The 15,080-nt window shown below is 36.1% G+C and overlaps 1 protein-coding gene across 2 annotated transcripts in view; it reads right to left on the bottom strand.

Annotated features, from left to right (window-relative positions):
- Positions 1 to 15,080, bottom strand: part of NBEAL1 (neurobeachin like 1) — a 76,486-nt gene that overhangs the window by 50,275 nt on the left and 11,131 nt on the right. For both annotated transcript variants that reach the window (XM_065750997.1, XM_065750998.1), the window contains exons 3-7: positions 10,061 to 10,152; positions 4,961 to 5,122; positions 3,606 to 3,687; positions 3,295 to 3,422; positions 1,307 to 1,389 (exon numbers count right to left, since the gene is read on the bottom strand). In XM_065750997.1, coding sequence (XP_065607069.1) covers positions 1,307 to 1,389; positions 3,295 to 3,422; positions 3,606 to 3,687; positions 4,961 to 5,122; positions 10,061 to 10,152 — 547 coding nt within the window. The remainder of the gene's footprint in view (positions 1 to 1,306; positions 1,390 to 3,294; positions 3,423 to 3,605; positions 3,688 to 4,960; positions 5,123 to 10,060; positions 10,153 to 15,080) is intronic.

The raw sequence follows: 15,080 nt of genomic DNA, 5'->3' as shown, positions 1-15,080 counted from the left end.
CCCTGATAAATAACGACAGGACGAGAGGGAATGGCCACAAGTTGCGCCGGGGAAGATTTAGATTAGACCTGAGGAAGCATTTCTTTTCTGAAAGAGTGGTCAGGCACTGGAATGGCCTGCCTAGGGAGATGGTTGAGGCACCATCCCTAGCGCTGTTCAAGAAGCGTTTAGATGAGGTGCTAAAGGATTTAATTTAGTAGTTGGGTAGAGATAGTGATAGGAGGATGGTTGGACTAGATGATCTTATAGGTCCTTTCCAACCTTATGAACTTATGAACTTAAGACAATTACCATTTATTGGTAAATAGTATTTCTGCCTACATACTGAAAGTATAAGCTTGCTTCAAAAGAAAATTGCACAACTATTTTTAAAATCTGGCCTACAAAGAAAACAAAGGCTACCACTTCCCTGCCTTAGAGCCTCTGAATCTTCTGTGTAAATTAAGACAAATTCAATAGAGTATTACCTAGCTAACCGTGGAAAAAATAAGGAGGCTCTGTAGATTAAAAAAAAAAGCCTTTAGTACTACTGTAGAAGATATGTCCTTAGCACAGGCTCAGCAATTTCTTGTACTGACAGATGGCCAATCAGCAGATGAGTACCTACCAGCTAATTAACACACTTGTAGGTTTGTCTCACTACAAAAGAGGCGATTCAGGAGGAAACAGAGTACAATAAACTAAATAGAGAGAACAATCCTGAAGAACAGACTTCAGAGTTGGCTTCCAATGCTCCAGCACAAATACCAAGGCATTTTACTGACCTCTTTGCCAATACTTAATGGTAAGAACACATGAATTCTAGAAGTAGCAGTCATATAAGTAGCACTTAATAATTTAACCAGAGGAAGAAAAAAAAAGTAGTTTCCCAAACTGCAGTCCAAGGAGACTTTGTTGTTTGGATGGCACCAAGTTTCCTTGTTTGTAGCTACTAAACCATACAAGGAGACAAAAAATGCACGCGTACTTCCCTCACATTATTTTCTCATGCAAGTTACCACTACAGTTGCTAAAAGGATCTCACGTGCAATCAAATTTGAAAATTCACAGATTCAATCTTATTAAATTACAATAAACACTGAAAAAATATGGAAGAAAACAGGCAGGCTTTCATAGACACGTAAGGATGGCAAGATGGTGACACTCAGAGCAGAAAGCAAGCAAACAAAGCAACTCAATACAATCAGCCTCAGAAAGTAGCAAGATGGTTTTACATTTATCACACATTCTTTGGGGAATGGAATTTAGAAATTGTAACTTCACTTCTCCAAAGATGATCATTTTCTAACATGCTGGTAATACTTACGATAAAAGAAAGGGACAAACTCAACAGTGAGGGAAGCCGGTTTATACTTCTGTCTGCTCTTTTCAACAGTATTAATGATACGTCTGAAATTACATTAAAAAAAGATATGACACCTTTGTTTCTGACTTACTACTTCATAATTTCATAATAGAGAACTCTACCAAAAACATTTCACCTACAGGATGAAAAACAGCAAAAAAAATAAAGTGCTTCACCTTAAAAAAAAAAAGAATCACTAATCATGACTTCACTGATCCTCTCCTAGAAATGCCTTAATATTTTACAATGCAGTTTTGTCAAAATAAAAGAACCAAAAAAACCCACACCAGCTACCTGGTATTTAGTCCTTCCCACTGCAAGTAAGTCATCTACTGGATTTCTTAACTGTGCAATTTGAAATGGGCACCAAAAAAATCACTGAGTTCACTATGGGAGGCAGGGGGAACAAATCAAAGGGAAGTAATTCTACTGATAGTCTTTAAGATTTCTTTTCAAATATATACCATTTATACTGTGCTCTTCATAAATATATTTTCAACCAATTCAACCATGTTTACCTGCCTCTTTACACCTACCTTCCTTGTTCTACCATTTCAGAAAAATGGGCAAGTTTATGAAAGAAAAGAGGTGGAAAAAGCTTCACGTTGGTCAGTTACAATTGAACACCTCCTGGAACATCCATAATTTTTATTTTATTTTTTTTCAATCTAAACTACCAGAAAATATCTTTAAGCTTTTAAAAAGTATCCAAATCACATCTGGTTTCAGAAAATATAATAGCCTTCTACAATGGGATTATATTGATTCATTAACAAATTCCGTACCTTCACTGATTGCATATACTCTGGTTTTGAGTATTTATATTCTATCTAAGATGCAATGGGATGTGCTGGCATTACAAACGCTCCATCTAGAAACAGCTTAGCAGTACTTCTTCAGGCCATAGCTGAGAATTGGTATCAATCTGTACTATGTTCTAAAACAGGGGAATTATATTGCATAAAAATACCAGGATGTGATCCTTACATGCTCCTTTAAAGTTTATGCACAGCAAGTCAAGCTGTTAGGGAAACAAAAGCTAGTACTACCAATGACAATTCCAAAAAACCTGCAATCCATGCAGTGCTATGGCATATTAGAAACTGCCAGCTACAAAAGAAACCCCAGCAAACAAGGTACCACCCCATGTTGTATGACTCCCACCCTATATGTGTGGAGCCAGAAGAGTGACTGGATGCACAAATGTAGCACAGTTCTACCAGATGTAAGCTGTAGAATGGACTCAAAGTTTTACAAGACTAGTTATCTGCATACAAAAATCCAATATTTGGTGCAATTATTTGGTGCACACCAAAACAGTCCTGACGAAAATAAAAATAAGAAAGCTGAAGAGCAGTTCTGAACGATAGTTGCAAGGAGCTAACAATTTCAGCCCTCGTAAGCTTAGCAGAAAAACTTGTCAACTGTACTGTGCAAGACTGTACATTTAACATTACCACCGTGAATTCGGGACTAATAAGGGAGAACTGTACAAGACCTCACAGAAAATTTTAAAAGGCTCTCTGAAGAGCCAGTTATAACAAAGTGAATCACTAGCATCTTCAAAGAGCAGTGCCTGTGCCCAGAATGATAGAATTTAAGCTTCTTAAAAAGCCAATTTCCTAGCATATACTAGTACTAACAAGTTCAATTGTACTGGATTTCAGTGCTAAGAGTATCCACCTCATGAGGTTTTTTTTCCTACCAAAAGAAGCATATTTCACGCTCTAATATAAGGAGTTAATGTCTCTGAAAAACAACTAACATACTGTATCAAATCTAGTGCCTATGACAACCAACTCTTAACATCTGTAAAATCAGCAGCATATCCATGTAACTACATTTTATTTTACTTTGACATCAGCAGTTCTGTCAGCAACCTTATATATCATTTATCTACAGTTATCAAAACTCACACAGCTTATGATTCTGTCCTGGTCCACACTTACCCTGCAATTATCTGCCTCCAGTTGCGATATGGATCATAGAGACTTTCACAAAAAGCCAGTGCATGTCTCACAAATTCTTCTATTGGGGTCTGATCTTCCATTTCTTTCTCTTTTGTTTTGCTTTTTAACTGAGAAAAAAAAAAAGCAATAACTATAATCTGAACATTTCCAGAAATTAAAACTCAATCTTGATGTCCCTCCATAAGTGTTTGTCCACAAACACTTCTTTTACTTTGACAAAGATCACAATAAGCAAGAACAGGAAGTGCTCTGTGGGAAAAATAACAGCATACAATGGTTAAAATACATACCTGTTGAATGTATAACGTAGTCATAGTGATGACATGATTAATGTATGAACACATCCCAATCTCTTCCACATTAGCCAAATTTCTACAAAAATAAAACAAACATACAGAGTGTACTATCTGAGGCTAGTACAAACAATGTTTGTTTTAGTATTCAGTCTATAAGCACAGAAAAATTTATGAGAACTTCAGAAATTCTCCCTGAAGAACTGCAAGTACTCAGATGTTTATTTCTGTCACAGTAACAGAGTACACAAGCTTTCTTTTAACAGGAAGGAGAAGAAAGCCCTGAGTCATCCTGCTGTAGGTCAACTCCATCTGGAATTTCAGAAATTAAATAGAGAGCTGAGAAATAGCATGTGATAACAGAGACAAGTTTAATTTCTCCCATATTATTATAACATTACAAGGAGATTGATAATGCAGCCACATATACTTCCCAACACTTCAATAAATGCATTACCTAGAAGCAGTTATGAACTTTAAATATCTTAAGAAGAAACATCAAAAATTTTAGAACACTAAAATCAACAGTAACAAAGAAGCATGTATGCTATTTCTCAGTTTGAGGAGACCACAAAGATCAGATACTAATGTGATCACGTAAGGAGAATTGTTTAGCAGCTGAGTAAGATAACAGTTGGTAATTCACCAACACAGCTATCACCATCCATTCAGCTTTATTTAACATTCTAGAATATTTAATCACTGCACTATAGCTCTTCATGCTGTTTTAGGGATAAGGAGAACTAAGAGACTCTAAAAAGCTTGTTAAATACTTCTCAAAAGAATCTCTATGATATACTTTATCCCCTTATTCTTTCAGTGAAGTTTGTAATAAAATAATAAAGAAATAGGGATGAATAGATCCCTAAAAACAGTTTAGTTACCAGCTTGGACAATACTACAAAATGAAGAGTAAGTTTCAGAAGTCAGTTGCATTAATGAAATAAGTGAGTTCCCTAAGCTGTTTATGGAATTACAAGCATGGTAAGAATGTGAAACAGTACCTCCTGTATAATTATTTTTCAAGTTTTTTTAATATCCAATGCTTTCTAGAGTGTGACCTCTCTTTTAAAAGTATTTCTTATACAAGATACACAATACCTCAATACACAGATATCTTGCATAATTACAAAAATAATTGTCTGTGCTCCTTATATTCCATTTTCCACGGAAAAGTATGTCACTAAGATGATTGTACCGCTTGCCTTCATTCCCTCCTCCTTTACTTTGAAGATCATGAAAAGTGTCTTTTCTCTGATTCACATTGCATAAATCATTAGAATCTAAAGGCTTCATTCAAGATTCGTTATAGAAAATAACACCCTTTTTAAAGTAACAAGCAAAACAAATACCTGCAAAGGATGATAAAGAATTTCACAAGCAAAAGTGACAAAGCCTGCTGCTGCTCTTCTAGTCCTTCTGACATTTTCTGGACACATTGCAGCAGCTGGAGCCTCAGAACCTGAAGAATATTGTCAGGAAGCAGTGATATTCCTGGAGGAATGTCATCCACCCTAAACAGAGAGACCACACACACACACCACTCTTAATCATGGAAGTGACATGTTATTAATCTATTTCAGCATGCTCCAGTTGCTACAGTTCCAATATACCTGTTTAAGAATGGTTACTGACATGCAGCAACTGACTTCTCACAAGCACTTCCTAGAGAAGTGCAAGGAAATGCTTGCTGGCAATAAGCCAACTTCAGCTTCCTATTCCTCAGTGACAGCAAAGAATTTAAAAAAGCATTAAGAATATATTAACCAGATTCCTAAATACTCTTCCATGAAATTACCTGCTTTAATTGCCACAGAGAAATGGCATGATTTTAAGTAGTAATCAGGTGGTCTGGGAAGCTCCTACGAGGCTTGAAACAGCAGAATGAAATGCGAAATTAAACCCAAGGGAATCTTTTCAACTGTCTACCGAAGATTAAAATAAATAAGATGCCAATTACTAAACAGTCATTAAAGCCCAGCTGGCAGTAAGCCACAGCAACTTCATGCTTTTCTTACACAAACTACCAAAACTAGTAGAAAATAAGACTACAAAAAGCAACCAGCTCATAGAGATTAAGGATTTAAAAAACCCAGATCTGAATGTACAGGAGGAGGAGCTCCAAACAGCTCATCTGACTCCTGGCACACAGATTTTTGCATGAATAGCTGGCCCATCCCTACTGATTTCTATGTGCAGCTAACCCACTACATAGTTGAATTTTCTCTCCTAGTATTTCACTACTTTTAGAATATGGGAAAGAAAAAAACTTGTCTTAGCATTAAATGCAACAACTCTACCAAGTCCAGACGTGGCCCTGAAGAATTATAGGGCACTCTTGCTTACTACTTTTTTTAAAAATAATGTTTGTAGAAACACGTTAGTGAGAACAAAAAAAAAGTCAGAAGAGCACAAGGGATTTGGAAAACCATGATAGAGCTTTCACAGGACCTAGGTTCTGATAAGAGACATTAACCACAAAACTGAGAGCAACTGCTTTTATCCAACACAGCTGCCAAGAAAGCAGTGTACATTTAGCAGCTTCATCTCCCAAGATGTCAGTGGACTAACATCCTCTAGGGCTACAGCCGTTGTTCACAATAATCTGCTAATTCACCATCTCTGTATTAAGAAGAACATAATTTTTGACAGACAAAGTCCTATATTAGAAGTAACCTGCCCAAACTGGCCAGCCATGTCTCTTTCTCTGTAAGATCACAAAATGCTTTATAAGAAAGCAAACAGCCCTCCCTCCCTCCCCCCCCACACCTCACCTACCAAAGAGCATTCTCTCTGCAGTAGCTACATACATGTGTTACATATAAATTAACTGCTTAGTGCAAGATCAGCACAAGAAATGCTTGTCTTCTGGAATTACTCAAACTGAGCATACTACAGATATTCCTTCTGATATCTAGAAGATAGCTTCTTCCCACTCCAAAGCAAATTGCTACTGTAATACTAAAAATTTTAGAAGTTTAATCTGTAGAAGTATAATGCCATTTTTTCTTGTTAACGCTGCTGCATAAACTTACTATTCCAAAGGAAAAAAAAAATCGCAAAAGTCACACTTTAACTGACACTCTTATTTGCTTGCTGCTGTGACAGTACATTAAAAAAAATGGGAGTTCTTGACACTTAGAATCACAGAATCCTTGAGTTGGAAGGGATCTTTGAAGGCCATCTAGTCCAACTCCCTTGCAATGAACAAGGACATCCATAGTTAGATCAGGCTGCCAAGGGCCTGATCCAGTCTCACCTTGAAAGTCTCCAGCAATGGGGCACCAACCACAGGCTGGTTGATAGGCAACCTGTTCCACTGCCTCACCACCCTTAATTGTAAAAGATTTTTTACTTATATGTAACCTAAATCTACCTTATTTGAGCTTGAAACCATTTTCTCTTGTTCTACCACCACAAACCCTGCTAAAGAGTTTGTCCCCTTCTTTCCTTTAAGTTCCTTTTGGGTTCTTTTATTTGTCATCTCCTTGCATGCATTAACATGGTTATGCAGCAACAGAAAGTGCTAGCCTAGGTGTTTGAAAGAAAGTTGAGTTAGTCTTTACATTGCATTCAATTATGGCTCAAATCCACATAGTGGTACTCTCTCCTCTACCAAGGTTGTAAGCAAACACAAAGGCTTGGGAAAACCAGGCTTCAGTTTTCAGCAACCAGTTTTCAGTAACTGTATAATCAGTTTTGTTCAAGTGATTCCTGCATCTTCTTTACGTGGGTTTAGAGTCCACATGCTATGAAGTATGATGTCTGTGGTACTTGACACAAGCTTTTTTTTAAGCTCCTTTGCTTGACAGCATACGAAACAAAAACAGAAAAAGAACATAACAGTGCAGATAATATTTTAAAAACAACAGTATTAAATAAAATATTTTCTTCTATTAGTAATGGGGGGGAAAAAAAGCCTCCTATGTATGCTGAAAGGACTTTTTTTGTTTTTTTTTTACTTTGCTGTAGGCAAAGAACGGGTGTATTAGGCTTTTGTGCTCAAAGCTGTCAGCATAGTTATTTTCATGAGCAGTATCTTCACTTTCTCACTGAAAAGAAAAGCTCTAATGAACGACTGCGCTTAAAAATATACAGAAAAAAATACACAGAAGATAAACATTTAATTTTACCAACATTTTTGTGTCTAAGCTTATAACATAACCCAAACCCATAGCCTACTTATTACATAACCCAAATCACATCACTGGATATATTCATCACTCAAGTTTAGAGACAGACAAATTCTGTACTACATAGAAACTTTACAATTTCCAAAATAGATTTCAGGAGATCATATATTTTAATTCAGTGAAGAAACAGTCTTAACAATTACACCAGAAATTGACATTGCCACTTAAGAGTCATTCTTTCAGAAAAAAAGAAACTAATAGTTTCACTACATTTCCAAAGTGTTGTTTTCTTAGACATTAAAAAAAAGGCACGTTTTACATTGATGCAATTCCATAGCTTCTTTATCCCTATACAGCTGTTCATCATTTCTGGGCTCTCGCAACTCAGTACATGAGGTCTTTCTGGCACTTAGCTGTCAAGCATACCAACATTTACATAAGGAAATAGCAGGCTCATGTCAGACCTCATTCTTGTGATTACTGATGTTCTCAAATACTGTCAACTACATTTGACAGACGGAGATAATAATGAAAAAGTATAATATCTCTTCTATGACTGTGAACAGAGGTAGCGTAGCAAAGCAGAGCAACTTGAGATCACTGGCACACATATCAGTGGTAAACCCAACTTCTTTTCCTAGACATCTGAGTCCAAGTGGTCCTTCGGCCTCAAGAGAAGAGCCACTGGGAAACAGGTGGCTACACTCTGACCTACATATTTCTCTTCTGCAGGCTCAGTAATATCAGCTCCATAGACTTAATGCTTGCAATAGAAATTGACAAATAACAGAAAGATGCCACTTCAGACATGCCTGATTATCTCGCAAATGCCAACAAGGGCAGAAACATTCCCGTTATTTTGATATATTTTCTCTACATCTGTTACACAAATCAGTCTAAATCTGCACAGCCCTATTCTTCCAGATCAAGTCAATAATCCTGTCATTAACCTCTCAAAAATACAGGATTTTTATGCTCACAAACCCATTATTTAATGCAGTAAAGATGCTGCTATTTGTTCAGCACAGCTAAGCTTCGTGTTTGTGTTTAATCTCTTACTATTTGACAAAAGAACAAAAAAAACCTAACCCAAAACAACCCACAAACACATAAAACAAGAAAACAAAACACAGGGTAACAAACTTCTCCACTGTTTAATATTGAGTAGTATGGTGGAGAAAAATAATTTTCCTGACCTAAACATTGCAAGATGCATTTTTGATATCTTACTACAGAGCAAATATATTCTGAAAGAAGAATTAATTGGTAGGTTTTTGTATATTTTCCATGTTGGTAATTGCACTATAAACTTTGAACTAGTATAAACACTAAGAAGAAAACTTTACTACAAATAGATGAGATGCCCCATTTTTATCCACTGAGATCCAATTACAGCATTCTTTGTTTTCATTTAACAGTGGAGGCTATCACTTACACTTCAAACAGGATCTGATTCAAAGCCCAGTGGAGAATTTCCATTGATTTCAACAGGGCTTGGACAGAAGCCATTATGCAGGGTGCCATTCTTTCTATTCACTCTCTAGTAGTGGTAGCAGCTATAACACTGACACTGGTTATTATGACTTCTGAATCCTATAACATTTATTTTTCATAAATATCCTTAGATCACACAAGGATATATATTAAAAAAAAAGATCCAGTGTTAACTTTCTATTCCTCATTTGCAAAGTTAGTCTTACTGCACAGAAAGAAAATTCTAAATTCTAAATATGGAAATGTAAATATGGAAATTAGACTTAATACCCATCTCATGATTATATTTCCATACTTGCAGTCGGCAACATAAGTCATTAACACTCTTGTTCCTTAACTTTGAAGTTTACCATTTGTATATTTTAATTAAAAAGTTTTCAGCTAAAATATCTAAAACTTCAACTGAGCATTTCATCTCTTTGTCTTATAGCAAAACAGGAAATAAAATTACAAAACTTTACCTAGATCTTACCCTCTGTTCAGTCACTACTGTTACATATATTAATAATTATATTATTACTAATATTATTCCACTTCCAACATTTAATGGTGAATATTTACTCCAAAAAATCCACAAGAAATTATTACACTTCCATAAGGAAAAACAAGTGAATATTGATTTCATCGCTTGATATAACGCAAATACCAGTATTTGCCAACGTTTCATCACTCTCAAACCATTTTGACCTTCAGAAGAACAGGAGTGCCACTCAACAATTAAAAGCTTTCTCTTCTTTAAAAGCAGCATTGATATTGCAAGAAACTGGGCTCTCATCCAGGTCTGGTTCAGATATCAAAGACAAACAAGTCTGGAATTCTACATACCTAGTTGGCAGCTTCTCAAAGTCCACATCCAAAAACTGCTCATAGCTAGAAACAAAACTATCCAACCAGAGCTTCAGGTAATCTGGGTCTTTCTGGAAAAAAAAAAAAAAAAAGAAAGAAATAGAAGTGAAAAGGGCAGTAATATTAAGAAATATAGTACCTGAGCTCATTTGTCAGCAAGTCTGGAGGATTAACTTGAACAGCAAGCTTTTCCTTAACACATTTCAGATGGGAAAAAGGAATGAATAAACTGTTTTTTTAGAACAAAGATTTTATAAAGCTGTATTATTTGAACTTCTCAGACATGTTGATATGGTAATCATGCTTGGGATATTTATTCATTAGTTCACATGTTTCCATTTACTATTACCAATGCCAACTGAAGTGTTCTACCTTACAAACCTCCCCTCGCACCAAAGTCCCAATAACATTAATTTACTCTCCACAGTAAGCACATGACTTTAAAAAATTGCTAGCATATTTTAGTCTTGATAGCATGGAACTCAATATACATGATTCTTCATGGCTTTATGGAATTATAAAGAATGGGAATCCCCTTATTTTAGACCTGTCACCGGTTTGCAGGACAGTTTGACCCGGTACCGTGACAATTGAGGCAGGGGACCCACGGGCCCACACCCCAGGGAAGGGGGAAAAGGGAAAAAAGAGAAGGGAGATGGGCCTAGGAACAAAACAGCGGCAACGATCTGAGGAGGAAAGCTAATTTACTAAATAAGATATCAGAAAGGAAATTTTCCCTGCTCCCAAGACCCCTTCAATTCAAGCAAGTATCAGAAACAGAATTTACTTCACTATCATTATTAACTATACATGAAGTGCATTCAGATATTGTGACAACATATATAAAGCTGAGGGGTTTTATTTGGTGCATATCTTCTATCTGATTATTTGCTTTATATTATCTTCATTATATTTTCTCATGCATTTTCTCTGTATTTTCTCCTTATTTTTCTATTTCATTCCTAATATTCTTCTCTTTCATAATCTTTCTTCTCTGTGTTTCTGCTTCTATTTCCCTCCCGTGACTTTTCCTTCATAAGTCATCACCCCCTTTCTTTCTCTCTTTGAAATTTCCCAAAAAAGGCATTATGGTCTGTAAGCTAAAATAGACCCATATTCACACTTACTATGCACTAAACTACTTATCGTAGATATATACCCATTAACAGCACTCAAGATGAAATTGCAACACACAAAATTAAGAAAGCTGTTGAGATAAAGAATAATTTCAAGGTTTCTAAGCTATTTGCTTAAGTTATAGAGGTCAACAGATCATCTCAAGTAGGTGGGTACTGAACATTTCTCAGGTTCAGAGATCAAACATGTTGAAAAATCAAACAAAAAATGGGCAAGAGCTACTGCTCACTAATATCCAAAATGAATGGGCTAGAAGTAATAGAACATGCTATCCTCAGACATTGTTGACTTTGCATTAGGAATTACTTACATACCTAATGTTCAGTGTGCTAAACAGTAATATGGCTTTTTAAGAATACTCATGTTTCTATAGTTATAACTTTCCTGTAATTCACATAGGTTATTTTAGCCACATGCATGCTATATCACAAGATCATAGAGACAATTTAAAACACAACTACTTTGGCAACTACAGTGTAGTTCAGGCTAGAGAGGACAAGGCAATAGCACCTACAGCAGAGTAACAAACAGAAACTTGGCCATAATCAAATGCATGCACTTTGCTTAGTTAACAGCCACGATAATACCCATGCATGAGAAAAAACTGGATCCATGTGACTTTTATTTTTCCTGTTGAAGGAACTGCTTTGATATTCTAGGCATGAGTAAGTTCTCCTTGAAATAGAACATGAACTACTAAATTGATTCAATTAGTAATCCAAAATTAAAACAGCATTGACACAGCTGAGACTCATTGATAGTAAACTGAAGTAAGAAACGCAGTTTTTCTTGATCATGTACCACTGAGGAAGCTGACTGAGAATTGCTTTAGAAACTGTTCTGGATGAAAGAAGGAGAGAGAAAAGACAGAAGGAAAATTAGATGAAATGCCTGCTTGCTCCTTTTTAATGATAATCTACTTCAGATTTAATTTAATCTCCTTATCTTTAAACAATAATGCCTTTGCAAAGTTACCAGTGAAGACTAGCAGCAGAAGAGAACACTGCCAAGCAAAATGAGAAAAAAACAAAGTAAATACGTGGACAGCAAAAATAGGCCACAGATGTTAAAAAGAACTAAAAGTTTTTTACTGAGCTGTGGCATGCGTATGCATTCACCTCAATTCACATTATATGTTTAGAAAACAAGGGCTAACTGCAGACACAACTGGCAAAAAGCACAAGCTACAGTACTGTTTGACCACTGCCTGCAGCAGACTCCTTAATGCTGCTCCCTTCCACCTCTAACCCCAGTCAGACAGCTGGCTATACATTATCTAGAGTCATTAAAAGAATCAGCTTTCATAAAATACCAGGTAACACTACTGGTATGTACTAGTAACAAACAGTTTACACAACAGTAGACTCTCAAGCACTAACCCAATGTCACTTAGAGAAAAAAGACAAAAAAGCAAACAAGGTCATTTAGCAACTGAATCAACATAAGAAGCACTAAGAAATACATCTCTGTTATAAACCATATAAGCTTACCACCACTTCAGAAATGAAGAAAAATAAAGATTTATGAGCTAGGAGTAAGTACTCATTCCAGGAAAAAGGTGACAATATTCAGTTGTTTTGCTCCAAAGAAAGATACAAGAGCTCTTACAAATGCATTAGAAACAGAAGTTAAAACCAGCTTTCAAACTGAATCTGCCCCACATTTCTCCTTTCCTACATTAGCAGCATCCAGTTCAGATGCCATAGCATGCAGCAGTCACATGCTAAAAGCCACAAGAAATCTCAGCTTTACTGAAGCACTTTTAAGAAAGCAAACTTAAAATGTTAAATGTTACCCAAGGCAAAGCAGACAAAAACATGTCTTCCTCTTACACAACTAAATAAATACATTTCTGAAGACCAGCCTGCTTGATTCAAAGCCACCTTATGTTTTCCCACATCGAAGCATGATTGATAGGAAAAAAAAATAGTCTTTTAACATTGCTTTGGTATTTTAATTTTATAAGAAAAAAAATACTACGTGGGTACAATTAAGGGTATCAGCTACTTCTTGTGCACTTGAACCAAGTTTTACTTCAAGGTCAGCTGCTGCTCTTTATTCTGATGTTTGAGTTAGGTGGATTTTTTCCCCATTCTCCTTTTCAACTATGCTCTTTTCTCATGACAGATTGCTAAAACAAATAAACAGCAAAATACAAACTACTTGTTTAAAGCCAGACCAACGTTGAGACATACTGTAGTCTTGAAAATGTGTGTTACCACACAGCAAGAGCTGGGGATATTTTATATCTTCCGACAGCAGCCAATAAGTAAAGGGTAACCCAAACAATTCCCTATAGTTAGCCATCTCATTTTCTCTGCAGTCCTCCTAAGAAAGAAGTGGAACTTTGTCAGGCCATAACAAAGCATCTTAAATGCTCAAAAGCATCATTATCAGCAGAAGCAGTGAAGTCCATGGAATATATTCTCACATTCACTGCTTTCAGATTACCAGTAGCTGTAGGCTGTATGTCAGACAGCAGCTTCAAATTAATTTTAGTGGTGCTGTTGAAGACATATCACACTTTTAAGGCACAGTTTACAGATCAACATTTTGACAAAACATCACAAGGACACACTGTGATCAACAATGCAATTTTGGTACCCTTTCCCAGCCTCCTCTCTCTACGCACACCTGCAGGCTTGCCCAGAGAGATCAAGCAATGAAGACAGAAGGAAGTTTTTAATTTGTAAAACACTGATAAATGCAGAAAAAAGGTGTAGGTGGTAATAGAACATCTTCCACTATTTAGAACTCTACAGTCACCAGAAGATGAAAGACAGTGTTGATTGTAGAAATCGCACAGCTTATTAAGTCATAACCCTAAACACTCCTTTTATTTACCAGAAGCTTGTCTAGGTTTTGTGCAAGACAAATCTGCGTATTTTATTTTAATAATAATTTGTATATGGAAACTGCATGTTTGAAAATTCTGGAAGATATTTGGATCAAGGTTCAAAATTCCCTGAAGCTAAACCCCAACTTAAGCTAGCCATCTCTCCTCAGAGCAATAAGCTGACAGAACCCTAATTTTAACAAGGCAGATGTAATGATACATCACTGTAAGGATATGTGCAAAGCTGGAAGAAAAAAACACAAAGCCCTTTTATCAGAAAATCACAAAACACAGATATGTAGGGTCTAAGCTCAGGCTTCTGAGCTCAATGTATTGCAACCAAAACCCATGAAAACTGCTCTAGGAACAATCATTAATCTGCACTAATGAAAAAAATTGCTTTAAGTATATTAAATCAACTGCAGCTCACAGCATTGCAAAGTGAAAACAATTCCTCATTCCTTCCTTTACTTTTTTTTTTAAACACCCTTTAGGCTTTCATTTTTACACAATTCTCAGAGCACAATAATAATCCTCAGAGCACAGTAACAGTAATAATGGCTCTTTATAATGAAACTTTGCCAGATGCAAGCTCTACAGTGTATACCAACAGGTACGAAACTAAAAACACACCCAAAAGCATTTGTTGTGGTTTTTAATTAGACCAATATGACTAACACAATGCTTGAATGAAAAAAAGTTGCTAAATAACATCAGCTGATCTTCACACTGGATTACAATGTGTAAAACAACATTCCAGTTAAATAGTGCCAATCAGCAAGTTTCCCATGCCATCCAACATTACAACAGCTCCTATGTACTGAAACTCCAGCAAACTATCCTTCACCTTGGGATAACTGAGAAACAAGCTTCTAATGCTAATGCCAACTTCACTGCTCACCAACACCACTGCTTAACAAAGAAAGGATTTGTCCAACAGCAGATAAGACACTCTCTGAGGCAATAAAAGTAAAAGGAACTAAGTACAATCAGCACTAACTTGGGACAGGCTCTTTGACACACTAA

This window comes from Cyrtonyx montezumae, unplaced genomic scaffold (assembly GCF_038088225.1).
Source record: "Cyrtonyx montezumae isolate F1298 unplaced genomic scaffold, pur_monq_1.0 scaffold_7, whole genome shotgun sequence".
Taxonomy (NCBI): domain Eukaryota; kingdom Metazoa; phylum Chordata; class Aves; order Galliformes; family Odontophoridae; genus Cyrtonyx; species Cyrtonyx montezumae.
This window is presented reverse-complemented; position numbering and strand designations above follow the sequence as displayed.